Below are 17590 nucleotides of genomic sequence, written 5' to 3' on the forward strand. Positions count from 1 at the left end.
AGCAGAATTATGGCTAGCAACTCTTTACCTATATTGCAGGCTGAGAAACTAAACTGAGAATCTTCCAGCTTTTCTACATTTACATTGTTAACCAAGTAGTCGTAGTGCAATTTCACAAGCATTTCATTCTGCTGTAAATGTGGACCAAGTGACCCCAACTCCTCCTTTTCAACCCACAGTTCTGTAATCACGTCATGCTCTCAGTTATGTCAGTACAACTGTTTATGCCTTACAGAGTGAACTGGGCAAGTGACAAGGTATAGGTTCAAAAGACACAGCAATAATTTAGTTAGTTGATAAAGAAATAAACGTAGGTATTGGGAAGCTGTTCTTCCTTTCAAGTAGGTGAGCATAACACACAGTACTTTAGAAAATTTGAGATGTTCTAATAACAAGGAACAAAAATTAATTCTAATGATAAGGAGAGTGATTTAGGTAACTTCATAAGGGAAAGTTTATTCCAGATAGAAGATAAACCACAATAAACACAAAACATTTTGAGTGTATTATGATTAGCTAGAAAGTAGTAGCGTTCTAAAACACTAAAGTTCCACCAGACCAAAATAAAGTTTAGTATTAAATTCAGTTCCCTTACCACACATACAGTCTGACCATTTGTTCAGAGTGATACAAATTAAAGTAATACTAGCAAAGGAAATAAATCCTTTACAAATTTGTCATTTGTTAGAATGATTACTAAAGCAGGAAAAAAAAAATAGTTTGTGCATTGTTTCTATCTCCAGTTAGATGAATAGTGTCTGAAAACTACATATTACCAATTATGAACTGTTGCTATAACTTCACTTTGCAACTCACATTTTAAGAAATTTTTTTCTTCCAGATAGATGCATCAAGTGTTGCACCTCAACTGCAAACACATTTTGCTGTGTTTATTTCCAACTCTCCAATGGAAAGTCTTTAATATAAAGGTGGGAAGGGTGGAGGACATAGACAAAACCCACCCAAAACTTTTTTTAGTCTTTTAAAGTACAGTCAAAACTGAAAGTTTACCAAACAAAGGGAACTATACCACTGTAAATAAAAAAAGCTGTGATGCAGTACTCAAATGTGGAAGAAAAATAAGAAGAACATAAAGAATAAATTCTAAAATTTATGTTCCAGAATATTTCATATACTGTTCTATTAACTTGGCAAGTAAGCCTTGTAGTGCAAGCATCCCTTTCTATGCTTACAGAAGTTTGGTGGGTTTTTTACAAGCTTATGAAACATTTCAAAGTAATTACTAGAGAGGAAAGTGCTTCCAATTTCAGATTAAAGCATAAAAATTATGGATATTAATATCTGCTTCAAACTTTGGTTAAAAAAAAAGTGCAGGTTAAAAAAAAAGTGCAAGAGATTAGAGGAACCAAAACAGTATCTAGGATATCACCCTCTTCACAGAAGTTTCCAAACTCTTATGTCTAGTGTCCTGACCAAGTCAACAAAGCTAAAGCTATTCCAATCAAGTTTCAGGCTCATGGTCTCATATCAGATTTTTCATTACAGTCAAACTAAGAACTGTGAATTAATCAAAGGGCAATCATGCACTTCAAAGTTTCCCTAAAACAAACACAGTATTGTGAAGCTGTTAGTAACAAATCCACAGTTAAGACTGAACTGAGCTTCTTTAAAAACAATAACATCAGTTTGAACACTGTTCAATCACTTCCCACTTCACTGTTCAGAAGGCAACTAGAATTTGAATACAGAGTTTCCAACAGGAATGTCTAAACTTCTTACATTTTGATTATTTTTTTTCCTGCCACTTGCATAATTTTCACTCCCTGAGAATAAGTCCACAGTAATATCTGTGTTCAGAGCATCTGAATCCCAGAAGCACTAAAAAGATTCCATTAAACATCAGGGTATGACCATGCTGGCAGAGTTCAAACCCAGCATTTTTTACTCTAAGTCAATGACCTTTCAGTTTTCAAAGAACATCGTATGTTCTTGAATATCATATTTTCATCCTGACATCTGTGTTATTCACAAATCACTGATAACTGAATAATTTACCAAAGCCTGAAATATAAAGAATTTCTGATACACTAAAATATGTGCACTCTGAGTGGTTAAAGGCTGGATCTGAACAAGAATGTGGTGGAGAACTGAGGAATCTGTCAGTACAATTAAGTGTGGACAGCAAGGCATATGAACTGAAATCAGCAGGGGCGGTAAGCAACCGTCTGGTATCTTCGTTCCTCCTGCCTGGTTCTTCCCCGCCCCGCCCCCCCCCCCCCCCCCCCCCCCCCCCCCCCCCCGCCCCAGGAAAGCCCTTAAGCAAGTGTAAGTTAACATTGTTTCTTACATGCCTGAAACAACCAACGGATGAATAGGAAAGGCATCTAATCAGCAGAATTCTCACACCATTCCAGAATATGCATGCTATCTTTCTTAAAATTCTATCCAACAAAAAGCAGAAAACATCAGTAGCAATGTTTCTCAAAATGTCATTCTCATGATTTCTCTATAGAATCTTCCCCGTCCCCTCCCCCCTCCTTCCTTCCTTCCTTCCAAACCCTGTTTTCATTTGCTCTCAAGGTATTTCAGGCTTCCTCAGTACAGCAAGTAAACACACAAACTGTACATACTAAGCATATTTACATTAATTTATAATTACTTGAGGTTAGAGATTCAGAAAAATAATTATGTTCCTCAAACTACACACACTACTGCCAATGTTAGAAAAAAAAAAAAGTCACAAAAAACCAGAATGTGTGATCATCTTTCAGCCTGGACTTTGTGTTCTTTGACACAACAACTACCAATTTGTTAAGCGCCAAGCACACTGACAGGGCTTTTAAAAATGGATTATCAGTTAATTTGAAGGTAGGAGGCAATAATCAAAGTAAAAGACACTTCTCTAAAGAAAGGTATCATCACTGACCTTCGCAATAGCAACCGCTTGCTGAGGGTAATACAGGGAGGTACCAATACCCATGAGACCTGCAGGATACACTAACTTCTTTATTTTTGAGCCTGTTTCATAACAAAAACACAAAAAACCCACAACATGGTTAGCGTATATGCTAAGCAAGACAGCTGAATGGCCCTAACCTTTTATTTATAACCAAAACAATTTTATTAAATAGTTTAGCATGTTTTCTGTTCAGTCCTACTGGTTTCTTAAGAAACATGATTACTCTGATCCGTAATTATTCTTTTAACCTTTTTAAGAGAATATTTTTATTAACATATTTCCACAATGAAAAATAACTTACAGCTATATTTACTGTAGTAATACACAATTTATTTCAGTACTGAATAATGAACTAGAAGCCACAGTTAAGAGCCATTTAAGAGAATTATACCAACTGATCCTCTTTTCTAAACTAAAAGGAAAAACTCGAGCAAAGAAATGTTAGGATAATAGCATTCTTTTGATACATCAAGCAGAACAAGAGTTGTTCCAATACAAACTTTGGAAGTTACCTTGCCTCACAAATATGGGCTATTCCACAACTGCTCTTATGAATAGTTTTTCTATTGGCAAAGCATTTGACAGTACTTTTGAAGTACTTACAATCATGCCTTATGCCCATTGCTCAGTCCACAACTAAATTTTGAACTTTTTAATAAATTTGAATTCTATTCAATTATACAAGTCTAAATTTAACTGCCTGAAAAGGTCAACCTCTCACCACAGCTGGCCACAGGTTGTGTATCCTGGCCAACCAGTGACAATATGCGTTACTGAATCAGTTACAGGGCATGCTGCAATTTATACAATCAGAAAGGAACATAGAAGGGAGCAGGTAAAGGAGAAAAGCAAACAGAACAGGAGAAGAAAAGGTCTTTGAACAGACATACAGGAGTCAGGATGCAGGAGTTCTGTTCCTCAGAGAGCAACCTGTTCTATATGCAAAGCCACATGTTCTTCTAATAAAGGAATAATCAATTTTGAAACACTAAACACTTCTAACATGCATTTCCTCTTCACCGTACATATGCTCATGATGAGATAAGAAACTCAGCAGTAAGCAGATACATTCATAAAGCGATGCTGCTAGTCTTGTGAAGAGGGAACTTGGTATCAATTAGCTATAAGAAAGCACAAAAAAGGCAAGCTTGATTGCATCTTTACAGTCAGAAAAAAAAACCAACACAGTTCTGTTATAATTTCTGGGAATAAGGAAATCTCCTTTAGTGATCGACTATCAGTGTGCCTACTGTATCACTTTAATATCTTAAACTATTACTTTATTCTTAATGCCTTACAGCAGGCTGCTACCTGCTGGAGATACCCATTAGAGGGAAGGTCAGGAATACTCCCAAATCCATTACAGAACTACTCAAAAGCGTGATGGTGTTCTCCCCCTGCCCCCAGCCTGACCTTCGTTTCCCATAACCCTGCTCAGTTATCAAGCAGCAGTCATCAAGGGTGTGTCTGGTCACGATGGTTGCCTCTGGCTCACAGTGGATTCAGGGGGGACGGAAAACACCACCGCAGCCCAGGGCTGATTTGGGCAATGCGCCCACCTAACCACAGTGCTGGTCAACGTCCGACTCAAGGCAAACGTGGAAGAAACTAACTTCTGCAGCTGGTATGCAAATATGACCGAGTCGATCATCTCACCCCATAAACAGCGAGCAGCCCAAGAGCCCTTTGTGCTCTCCTGGATGGCAGCAGGCTGCACAACAGGATGTCCCTTTGAGTAGAGATGGCCCTCAAGGTTACACCTGCCACAGAGATCCCTTACTCCTTGATACTGAGATACAACCTTAGCGAAGCTTAAAACATTTAGCAAGGTATCTTAGATTGCACACATACAATTCTTTAGACAAACTGCTGACCAAGTCTAGGAGTAGGATTGGATCCAGCTGCACCTAGACTCCTCTGAGTTGGAGTTTAGAAAGCAAAAGGGTCCTCTCCGAACCTCAGAACTCAATGGGAGGGTCCTCCCAAAACGTCTGCCTTACCCTATCCTCTATGCAGTAAATAATAAAGTATACCTTGCCATCAAATCTTGTTAAACCACTGTCACATTTACTATCAAACTTTGTTAAAATTGCTGTTTTACATGAAAAAAATACATTGTTTCTTCACACTTGTGATTAACTGCATCACTCCACCCGCAACACAAGGTTAGAACAATTATCTTCAACAGCGTCTTAAACCAAGCTGGATGACTGCACAATATTCACATGATTAAACTCTGAAAACCATAATTCCTACTTAATAGGCAGCTGTATCTTCAAGTGTTATGGTTCAACCTGGAAGATGTTATCTGTACCTTCCAAGAGGGCAATTCTTCCAGTGAGACCAAGGGAGGAAGGGATAAAAAAATAAAAAAAAAAAAAAAAAAAAGAGATGACATTTTGTTCTAACCTTCTGTAGCATCAAAATTAAGGGGCACTTCCTTCTACAGTTTGAATTCTTTCTAGAAACAAGTCAGTATTGTAAACTGTAACGAGACAAAAAGTTTTAGAATTATGGCTCTCATCCTGAAAGTGTCACAAATCAGACACTTGTATTATGAAGGATGTATTTTTTTTATTTTTTTTTTTAAACTTAGGACCCTCTAATCTTTCAGATCCAGCCCCAAGACTGCAATTTCCACCACCTCCACCCATTTTGCTACAGTTGTAAAGGCTGGAAGCTGATCTCATTCATGATCACATAACTGAAGAAGCAGGAATTTGAAGAGAAAGAACTTCAAATGGGTAAAGTTGGAGACCTTGCTTTTCATTAAAAAAAATGGGGGTGGTGGTGGGGGTGGTGTAGCACTGCTTTCATCATCTTACTGAAAAATGTTTTGAGAAGTGCATACATTCACAAAGGGCTTTCCATTTCTACGTAGCCAAACAACACTTCCAGTTTGTTCAACATATACAGGCCCCACAAAGGTGTATTTTTATCAAAAACAAGGCCCCACTAGTATTTAAACTCTAGAACTTCACAGTTGTTACCTACAGTCTTCTTGTTGTGTTACTTCATTTCACTGTATTAAGAATATCTCAATACAAACACAAAATTCTTTTTAACAATTAACATTTTTAAAAACAAGATTTCTACAAAAGCATAAATGCCTTAATTTCTTCAACTAGTATGATGAAATTGACTATCACTTTTCTGTAGTGCAAAACGTGCATGTATGTAAAGCACACCCAGAGCTCATAAGTATTTTTGCTGAGTATCACCATCTGCAGCAGCTCTGTGCCTGGACATACAATACTTTGAAGGAACTTGAATAGAAAACTAGTTGTACATGTACCACAGTTCAGGAACCTCTGTGTTCTACCATAATTTATTTCTCTGTAGTTTTCTACAGTGACATATGCGATAAAGAACTTAAGTAATTAAGATTTTTAGGCTAAAAAAACTATCCTTTCCACCTTTTGCTATAATAAGCTAGAACTAGATTTCAGTCAGAAATACAGTATTCATAAACAGTAACTGAACGTTATTACACACCTTTTAGATGAAGTCTCTTTGTCATTAGAGGTACACTGTAGAAATATGCTTGTATATTAAGTCAGATCTCATGCTTCACAATTAAAAAGTAGCATCCAAAAAGCCCCAAATAAATTACTTATCCCAAACCATAACATAAGCAGTTCAAAAGGTTCCCGCTCACCTCTAGCAAGAAACAATCCGACAATTCCAGCAAAACCTATCACACCAAGCCTTGGATAAAATCCAGCAGGGGGGTTTTGGAGAAATTCACAGCCCTCTGAAAAGAAGTCAGAACAAAGTGCCTTAATGTAATGTGAAAGTGTTTTTGTGATAAGGAATCATCAATACATGCTGGCAATTGTTACAAAACATAAAGAGTTATCAAAACACATTTAACTATCATGCACATTTTAGATTTGCTGGCATAAAATTCAAAGCCTTTTGAGATCTTCTCTAGTGACACATGAATGAAACTGAACATCGTATTGTATTTACCAATTTTCATAGAAGCTTTCGTCTTTGCTCCTGGGCCATCTGTTTTGTTTTGCTCTTTTGCATCTCTATTATATCTTTTTCAAATTAGTGATAAAAACCTTTGCAAAATGGATTCTTACATCTACATGTTATCAAGAATTAGTTTCAGTAAAACACCGTACGAAAAAAATATCACAAAGGAACAACATAGCATAAACAACATTCACTCAAAGATGGGTGTCTGATGGAGGATGTAAAACTATGAAAAATCTTCCATAAAGAGGAGTTCAAAAGACTGAGACTATTAAGTTTAAGGAGAAGAGGCACAGTTATCTGAAATGAGCTCTAGATAACATCCATGCTCAATCCTGATAAGCCCAAGAAAGAAAGGATGCTTCCATTACCAAAAATAAATACAAATTATTTTGGACTAATTAAAAATTCTTAAGAAATCTAAGGAAGTAACCCAAAATGAAAAGGCTAAACATTACAAACAAAAGACCTAACACTTGCGACTACAAAGAAACACTGCAGGAACTTTCAGTTACTGGGCTGGGTGGGAATAAATTACGATGCCTTTTTCCTGCATAACTGTTGTTTTCAATGACACTGATAGACATAGATGCAGGCCTTGGATTTTAATTGTTTAGAAATGTAGTGTCAATGATTTACAAAGGAAATGTAAACAGATATACAGTGAAAATAAAGTAGTCTTAAGTGCATTGGAAACTATATATATGTTGCTTAATGGAATTCCCTTTTAACAGAAGTACAGTCCTACATTTTAAATTGCTAGTTAAGAAAACTAGAGTTGATTTACCTCTACCATGCTCAACAGCTTTTTCTAATTTGGGCATAGCTTTGGCATAAAGATCCTAAAAAAAAGAAGAAAACAGCAATAAATAGACACCAATTAAGTAAAATATTAACTACAGATCATAACTGACCTGATTGGGGGTGGGGGGTGGGGGGTGCGTGGGGAAGAAAAAAGTGTTGGATCACTAAAATAACTTTTGATTTCCACTTCCACCCTTCACTTACAGGGCTATGCTTGCTCAATGTTATGTTTCGCATGACTTACAGCTTTTTCTCAAAGTAGTCTTTGGACACAGATGAAAAACAATGCCTCAAAACACAGAAGTCAACTTCAATATTTCATTGAGCTCCTGATCAGGTAGCTGAATCTCAGGTTTCTCAGTGTATGTAGGTATCACAAAAATACCTGAGTTTATGCAAAGAAAGAAAGTACACCACCGTAATAAACTCCTTCCTAGCACTTCACAGGGGTACACGACTCATTCTGCAAGCTGATAAACTTCACTTTCCAAGAGACTAACTCAGGCTAACAAAACTGCACTTCTGAAATTACTTGGAAAACGAGATGTCCTAATAATGTCTACAGTAAGCCAAAGAGCACTGCATCAACCCCACAAACTACTTGTAGATTCTTTTCCAGACCGAAAATATGCAGGAGGTAAAAGAATTCACATAGCCTTTTATCTAAGTAGGGGGAAAAATCCTCAGTAAGAGCAACACTGCTAACTGTTGTTATGCTACTAAACCTCTGGAGAGACAGCCTAAGACTGTCTATCAGAACAAATTCATAAGCATGTATCCCCAAAGCTGAGTACAGTCTCGCAATACCACTTGAGCTTTATCTGTGCAGAAGTGAAAGCAGTTGTTTAGGATACGGCATGGGGGTAATATCTTCAGAACTTTCATTTCCTCACTGGCAAGACTGACTTTGGAAACAAAACAAAACAACTTGTCATGAAAAAAAGTGTCATCATGTGACACACAACGTTAACTCTAAAGGGATGTTTGTCTTATTACAAGCCAATGAAAAAAGAATATGCTCTAAAACCCCCAGAGACTAAGTTTGATTTTCTGTCACAGCTCACACAACCGGCTCATTTCTACACTGTGTTTTGAACTGACTTTCCACTCCAGTTAAACAAGCAATTCTGAAAAAGTTAAATGTATATACAGACATAACCAATTTTATTCTCATTAACCTGTGTTACGTTTTTAATCTTAAAGATGACTGAGACAAACCTAAAATATTATTTTCTTTAACACAGCAAGGGGTGAGGGAGAGGCAAAACCAAAACGATCTCTGACTACAGTTAAGCAAGCAAGATGACCCCAAACCCATAAAGTTTACATGCCCACTTCATAAAATGAGTCAGTAAACCACTGCCAGGAAATGGCTTGTTGTGTGGGAGCAGAAGAGCACATCTTATGTAAATGATCGCCACACAGACAAAAAAAATAAAGCAAATAGGAATACAACAGGCTAGCGAGACAAAGGACTGTTCAAGGCTTACCTACGTTCAGTCCAACTGGGCAGCTAACCTCTCTCAAATTTCATTCCCGGTTATGGTTACCGCAGGCAACCAAACAGAACTCATGCGTTTAGGAGGTCAGAACTCTTAACTACACTGCAGAAAATCCCCATTTTCCTTGAAAACTAAAGTCAGTACTCCTGCTGGTGCCACTTTAGAAACACACCGCTAGACTGAATAACCCCAAATATCACTGAAAAAAACAGTTCAGTACTGTTAAAGGATAGTACCACAACACAGAATGTCTAGGCAGAAAGGACACCCTCATCTGAATGGCTTGGCTTTCTACGAAGAACTGGAAAACCAGTTTGCAGCTTAAGAACAGGATTCACAACAGCCAGAGTGCAAAGTAGGGAAACACTTAAAGTTGCCAAGAGGCAACCAGATGACAAGGATGCCCTTGCTTCAAAAGTAAGCTTCAATATTTGCTGGGTCAGGAAAGAGCAAGAAAGTTCTGCAATCTAGTATCAACAATTTAGACCCTGATTACAAAATCCTGGTTTTTCTCTATGCTGCAAAAACTACTTTTATATTTAATAACTGTTTAGTATAAATACGTTACCTAATAGAATATATAAGAAAGTTTTGGGGTAAGGTCTGGGGGCTAGGCTTGCCACTACTAGTGGCCTGGGATTTTCTGTCTTCCAGAGAGCTGTATTCCTTCCCTCAACATCCCAGTTCAACAAATACTGATTTATTTTCTGCAAAGTTGTGTTTTGTCACAGTTGCAGTGAAGACAACTTGGTATTGCTGCTCCAAAGCACACTGCTTGGTAATTTAAGGCCTTCTCCTTCAGCATGGAGAAAGCAAATTTAAGCACTCTCCTGTATTCCTCGCTCACAGGACAGTACCAAATCCAGACATCCATAGATACCTTTCAGCTTAAATTTTATTTCAGATAACAATTCTAAGCTTTACTTAATTTTCTTTTAATTATTTTGGAGGAATAGAAAATGTGAAAAAGCAGTTGTTTATTTCAGCAAATTATTAGAAAGAAACAACTGGTTTTGTGTGAGGAGGGGGTAAATATTATAACCTGAACCATGGAAAATTTTAACTAACACAGCGTTTTGGAAAAATGCCTGTAGAGCTACCGACTTTTACTTTGTTTCTACCTATTAATTCTGTCTCAAAAAAAGAAAAATCCCAGCTCAACTGTTATCACAGAGAACTACTACTGGATGTGATATAAAACCATTATACCTGACACCAGGCTGTATATGGCTCCATAACATGCCGTAAACGCGAAACCCCCTCTTCCAATTGGGTTTGTGGATTCTCCACATATTTAGTCTCACAAGCTGGAGAGGAGTAGAGTGACAGCTGTGAATATTAGCAAACAAGAGGTTAAAAACAAAGGTGTAATTGTGTAAGTAGGTCTTCAGGGCACGAACAGGCTAACCGGAGAACACCTAACATGGAGCTTAACATGGTACTTACAACATAAACAATGCATAAGAAAAATTCAGGTACAGCTGTGAGACAACCACTGTGAGCAAAGTTTAATAATATGCTATGACGAAGATGACTTTTAATTGCTATGCAATTCATCCATAGCTGCTATATGATCCAAGTCACAGGTTATAAATTAATATTCAAGTAGTTTAATAAGAACACAGAACATAATTGTGAAAAATGTTTCTGGTCTTAATCAGCACTTCTAGTTCCCAGTTAACATACTAAATGTACTAGAAATCACAATCGATCATTTTCTATATTTGCACAAGCCATCATTAAAGAGTCTAAGTAGCTTCTACAAAAGGTAACATCCAATACAAATTTGTCTGTTTGTTACTGAGCTGGAAAATGGTATGACATCCCAATGTTGCAGTCATTAACCACATCAGCAACTGACAGCATTAATCGCACCATGGGGCTGAGCAAATAGGAACTGTAACATCCACCCAAAATGCAATGGGCATCTTCACATAATAAATACTAAACCACCATATTTAGGGTTTAGCATCACAATTTATTAAAATTACCTAAACATACTTTAAACTGTATTCTAATTAAAAAAAAAAAAACAAACTAGTCTATACTGTTGAAAATGAACAGCAAAACTTAGATCAAAACAAAACCTGATAAAATTCCTAGCAGTTTATATATGACACTGATGTTTAGTATGAAGAGCTTACATTTTATACCACATTTAGCAGTCTATTATAAACTGTTTACACATATTATTGCATCAATGTGTAGCTAGCCTTCTTTTCAAGGTAAGTTGCAAAACAACTGTACATGCTAATAAAAAAAGCTGCTAACCATAACAAAATACATAGTGACACAGAATTTTTCAAATAATTCGATAACTCATGCAGCTGTACTTCCCATAATGTTTTGAAAGACAAGCATTTTAAGTCTCATTTCCCTTGGAAATCCAGTCATCTCTGGCAACCCCAGACACAATCCATTTAACTTTGATCCTGTTAGCCTAACAGCCAAGTCTGGCACAAGGTCATTCCCATACATTTTCTGAAACTAGACAGCTAACAGAGTACAGTTCCAAACTAACACACTCTGTGAATGGTAAGAAAGGCAGCCAGAACGCCACGGTCTGCACATTCTGCTTTGCTGAAGCTGATGGGCAAGCCAATTATTCAGCACACATGTAACCTGAAACTGCTGCTTCATTACTGACTCATGCCAGTGGTGGTGTAGGGCACGCGATGGCCCAAACTAAGGTTACTTCACTGGGGTGAAGCCAGGAGGCTGCTTCAACTATTGATCCTCTCATTATGCAAATTAGCTGCCCATGCAGACACATCCAAAAGACTTAACTATACACAAAATTGTTTCATTTATTTTCACTGCTCATGTAACAACGCATTAGCTTAGGTTGAAGTACTTAGTTTTTAAACAACTACAAACTCTCACGGATATAAAGCTGTCTTTAGTTATGAACTACAATTTTTTTTTGGTTTTTTTTCTGTTGAAGACTGTTAAAAGCCTATGCAACAACAATGGTGAGTCTACACTTTGGCATGGTGTTTTGAAGCCCTTGTGATATGACCAAAATATTTGTAACATCTTAGAGAAATAAACTAACAGGTTTTTATTATCACTACTTATTGTATTTGTTGTTGCTTACGTCTGAATGCTGTACAGAAAACTGATAGAATTCTGTAGGCTACTATATCTGACTCAAAGCACCGCCAGACAAGAATTTTTCCTGTAAAAAAGAGATTTTTTTTTAGAAATAAAAACTTTTGATTTGCTGTTTTACTGGAGAACATAAACAAAATTTTGTTAGAATTTGCCAACAGTACTTGCAATTAAAAAATACACGATGTTACCTGGATAAAAAAAAAAATAAAATATGCCTGTGCATTTGATACATGACCACCAGTAAATCTACAAACATGAAAAGGTAATTTCTGAATGAAGAAGGATGTAATGCAGGAAAAAAATCATACACACAAGCAAGCCTGACGTTATGAAGCAGAGGGCATCAAATGCAACCCTCAGATAAAAAAAGCAAAACCATAGACATCTCTATTACTGCAAACTGAGAAGCAAGTTTAAAGGCAAGAATACAAAAGGTGAAGAGATGTACCTAAATGCTTTCATGCATCAAAATACAGTGTCTTTCAGAATTCTGTAGGTATTTCCACATAGATAGAAGAGCACTAGGGCTATAACCATACCTACCTCCTCAATTTTCAGCAACTCCTTTTTGGAAGTCTCCTTCTCTGAGGAGGAAGCATAAACCTGGATAGAGAGCAAGCTCAGGCTAACAGGGGTGGCCCCCTGCCGAATTACCTAGAAATATTACAGGAAAACATGTAAACCATTAAATTCAAACAAAACAGCAACATATCTGAACACATCCATACAGACAATGTTTATATCCCCATATGGTAACAAGTGATATATCAACGATGCTTAGAAGTCAGGAGAAAGGGGAGTTGCTGGTACACAATCTCATACGCTCAGGCACTCAAATGATAACACCTAAATTATTCAGATGGCATCTGGAAAAGCCTAAGGCTAAAGGAGACAGTAGATATTTGCATCTCACAAAAAGATGTTTTCTTACTTGAAACATAGTATCTATACTGAGAAAGTTAATGAAAATTAGCATTATATTCATATTTTGAACAACCTTGTGAATGTTCATAACACCTCCATTTTTCCACAGTTAGTACCAAGAAGTTCAGCATTTTATTATCTGCATCTAGATTTAGGGAAAAAAATGAGAGCATCAGAACACAATCATTGCTTTCTAAGAATTTTAGGAATGTCTCCTGTTTTTCTGTGAGAAACATGAATTACAGTGCATGACAGATACCTGACTGGCTTTGAATACTTCAGATTCAATCCAGTCATACAACACAACCACCACGAGTAAGGTGGATATAAGTCTTCCTATATTTAGGACCTACACTGAATTCTGTTCCTTAACTGGAGAGACTGCTTTAACTTAAAAAAACCAGAAGGTAAAAATCTTAGCTGTGTAGTGAATCAAGAATGCACAGAAAGCATTTTCCAACAAATGCACATCCTCATCAACAGCAACGCTTAACTCAAGAAACTGCAGTTCAAACGGGAAACCTTTCAATGCCTCATTCATGTTACTGCTCCGATGAACTTGTGCAGTTACAACCGCCTGCGTTTTGTTGTGTCAGGTTACAGCGCCAGTGGGTCTCACAGCCTGCTGCCACCAGACTGGCGAGGTCTGGCTCTGCTGTCAGCATCGGTTCCCAGAAGTCCTGCTGCTCACCTTGCCCTAGCTTTGGCAGCCAGACGCTTCCACCACGAGGCAATTCACCTCGCCAATTTGGCAAAAGATTAATCCTGAAAAAGAAGTGGAGAGCTTTGTGCGGGCTTAGTGTGTTGAAGCCATCCATGAAACAGCCTGAGAAGCACAAGAGGAACTGTGTGGCCAGGGAAGAGGGGATGAAAAAGCAGAAGGCAGCAAGCCCTCTTCCTTTTCAGAAACAGTAAGGGTACATTACATTGACCTAGCTGCTCGTGAAACTGAAGGCTTGGTCAAACCAATACATCCTTCATGCTGTTACGACAATAATTGACCTAGCCATGGGACAGTTACTCTGAAACTTTGTTTCTGTCCATGAATAACTTTAAATTTATCCAAACCACATGCTTATCATATACAGATCAGCATTTGCAGCTTTAATTTCTCCCACTGCTTTGCCGATGGAGTATTTATTACATGTAAGCATGAGACTCCCCAAACTCAACATTAAGACTATAGAGTTGTCAAACTTCCTGAAAATGTTCATTTACGTGTAGAGAAACAGCACACAAGAACTAGGTCATAGGGTTGCTTTTCAGAAGGACATAAGGGTTCTGATGAATCAAAGGGTATGGAAAAACTTGCTTAAAATAGAAGTTTTTCCTTATTTGAATTTATAGACTTGTTATTACAGCACTATAATAAAACACCACAATAACTGGATCAACTCCTTCACAGCCAAGGAAAGACATGAATAATCTTTAGGAGTGTTTGCTTAAACAAAGACTTTTCACATACTTTCATTAGCCAAGATAAAAACATGAATGCCACTAACCATTAACAGCTGTAGAATCTATTTCCTCAATCTTTCCTTTTTTCACTGCAAAACTGTTCTGTCACTGAAAAGGCAAAAGTCTAAATGCATTTTCATGCTGAAAAATATTTTCAAACAGTGTAAACGATGCCAAGTGTCACCAGCAGAAACAGTAAATCCAAGTGCTTTCAGTATTTCAGATTTTTATATAAAGACACAAACAGCACAGCGTAAGAATGGAAACACCTTCATTTCGCAAACAGGTATCAGTGATCACTGAGCTACACAAGCCGAAACCATTAACCGTACACATCAAAATACTGAGGTGCAGATATTTTCCAAAGGTTTCATATTTACATTTTAAACAAAATTAACCACTAAAAGTGAAAGATTAATCTCTCCTTAAACACACTGTTCAAGCTATACTGCAATGGCTAAGCTTACGGGACAGATACAACCACTACTAACTAAACTACCATGTATATATGTACACACTAAAATCTTTATCCAGCAGTATGAAAGATTAACCTTTCTTGTTTTCAAAATTCACTTCAGGATCTCATTTCTTAATTCCACATTAACAACATATTACTAAACCAGCTGTGGTTTTTTGAGCTGTGCCTTCAGTCTGCCCGTCTCAGCCATTCAGTTGATACCAAAAAGTAGAGCTAACATTCTTTTTGCTAAGCAATGTTCTGCATTTACTGTAAGTAAAAAAAGATACCACGTTTACTCCTTTCTCTAGCTGAGTTCAACTTTACCTATAGAAACTAGATCACTCACAAGCAAATTTGATCTGAAAGCTGAAGGGGAAAAGACCATCATATTTCATCACCTCTTGTCTTGTTTTACTGTCTTTCTCAAAGTTCTGAATTCTTAACTAAAAAAAAATAATCCCTCAAGGAAGAATAAATCCTGTATTAGCTCTCAATACAAACAGGGGAACAAACAGCTGAAGATTAACTAGAACTTTTCTCATTTCTTCCTCTTGTCTGTGGTTTCTCAGTTACTGTTTTTGTCACTCTCAAAACTGGGGAAAGAAAGAACAAAAGGAAAAAAAAAAGTTTCCTCAGTCATACTTTTGTGAAGGCTGTTATTTGTCCTAATGTTATGAAGCTACTTCATTTTTGTCTTCTTTTCCCATTCTTCCCTCCTATCTCTCAACTCCAACTGAAAAAACCAAAACCCAAACTCTGGAACACAGACATGAAGGAGAAGCAGCCACCTTACCCTTTCACTTTTAGAGGCAAAAAATTAGGTTGGCCCGAAGCACTGAAATCTGCCTAACCTCAATAGCTATACAGAAGTAGTAGTAGTATGCATAGTACCTAGATCCACAGGCTCACTCATAACCCCTTTAATGATGATTCTGTATCACTTACGGACTTCCGAATGATACTGAGATAAAATCCTTAGATCAGAATTCCAGCAACTGTCCCAATGTTAAAGTAAAAAACAAAAAATAACAAAAAAAAACCCTAACAACAAAGCTGTGACAACAGAACAGCAAGTGTAGGCTGCTCAGCATATCAATATATACTGATATATTATAGAATTTTAACAAACAAAAAAAGGTATAAAGGAGAAAAAAATTTAAGACTCAAGTCACCAGGTTTTTTAAGAAAACCCTCCTGCTTCTTGAGCAGTCAGGCCAATTTGAATGAAACATACAGCTTGCTTTTAGCATGAACGGATCTGGGGCTCCTCTCATGATAAAGGCAAAGACCTTTGAGACAACTGCATTGAGTTAAACCCGGATCACGAAAGTTTACTCCTTTTCACAGGGGAGACACAAGACGAGGGCAGCCCAAGCTGTATGAACCCAAACCCTGCAGCAACACTCACAGCTCCACGCTGCTGCATCCAAGAGGTCATTTTAAATAACGAACGTGGTGTTCATGTGTTTCTGTTTGTGCAACGCGGGCAGGACACACCACGCTGCAATGTTAAAAAAAGAGAGCTGCAACAAGATCAAGCAAACAGCTCCTCAGAGTCATAGACAAAGGACCCCGAGTGCAGGTGCCGCCGGGTAACACAACTTTTTTAGTACGGTTTTAGCCGGAAGGTGAAAAAATCGTTCGCCAGCACCAAGGCCTTCTTGCCAGGCCTCCGCCGCCGCGCCTCGCCGCGCCAACCGAGCGCCGGGGACCCGCTCCGCGCCGGGAGCGGCGCGCCCGCCCCCGGGCGCCTCAGCGCGGGGCCGGGCCGGCCACGCTGCCGGGCCGCCCCCTGCCGGCCTCGGGTGTCCCCAGAGCGAGGGCCCGGCGGCGCCGCAGCCACACTGCCGCCTCCGCGGGCGCCGGCGCCTCCCGCGGCAGGCGGCGGCGGGGCGCGAAGGGAGGGGCCGCCGCCTGCCTCCGCCCGCTCCCCCCGGGTGGGGACGGGCGCGGGGAGCCCTGTCCGCGGAGCGGGGCTGCGAGGGGACGGCCGGGGAACTGCAACGGCCACGAGCACGGAGAACGACCATCTCCTCACCTTGAACATGGCGGTGCCGAACGAGCGATTCGCACCGGCCGCGTCGCTGCGCCGTGACGTCAAAAAGACTCGCCCGACGGGGGGGCGGGGCGGGAGCTCTTGGGCCAGCCCCAGCGGCCGGCGCGGCCCCGCCCAGAGGCGCCACGGTAACCTGGCAACGCCGCGGGGGCGGGGCCTCACCGCCCCACGCGCTGGCGCCTTTCGAGGCCTCAGCAATCCGGGCTCGGGCCTGGTTGTGCGTCAGCGCGGTCTGTAGGCTGGGAGAGGCTCGGTAATGGGGCATCTCCTGAATTTCAGCCCCTGCACGGCAGGAACATCTCTTTAAAACTCGTTTCCTAAAAAACCCAAGTGCTGGCGTGCTGAAAGGCCATGCGCGCTGCCCTCTG

The 17590-nt window shown here is 39.1% G+C and overlaps 1 protein-coding gene across 6 annotated transcripts in view; it reads right to left on the bottom strand.

The window, feature by feature from the left end:
• The window catches only part of APOO (apolipoprotein O), a 32533-nt gene extending 15259 nt beyond the window's left edge, over positions 1–17274 (bottom strand). The window contains exons 1-9 of one of the 6 annotated variants that reach the window (XM_055802056.1): positions 17205–17257; positions 14751–14814; positions 13940–14013; positions 13322–13393; positions 12868–12978; positions 10420–10539; positions 7692–7746; positions 6579–6674; positions 2888–2979 (exon numbers count right to left, since the gene is read on the bottom strand). In XM_055802056.1, the coding sequence (XP_055658031.1) occupies positions 2888–2979; positions 6579–6674; positions 7692–7746; positions 10420–10539; positions 12868–12978; positions 13322–13336 (489 nt within the window). In that variant the 5' untranslated portion in view covers positions 13337–13393; positions 13940–14013; positions 14751–14814; positions 17205–17257. The other 5 variants (XM_055802057.1, XM_027778928.2, XM_055802058.1 and 2 more) reach the window with 5 other exon arrangements.
• Between the last annotated feature and the right edge of the window lie 316 nt (positions 17275–17590).

Source organism: Falco peregrinus, chromosome 4, assembly GCF_023634155.1.
Source record: "Falco peregrinus isolate bFalPer1 chromosome 4, bFalPer1.pri, whole genome shotgun sequence".
Taxonomy (NCBI): domain Eukaryota; kingdom Metazoa; phylum Chordata; class Aves; order Falconiformes; family Falconidae; genus Falco; species Falco peregrinus.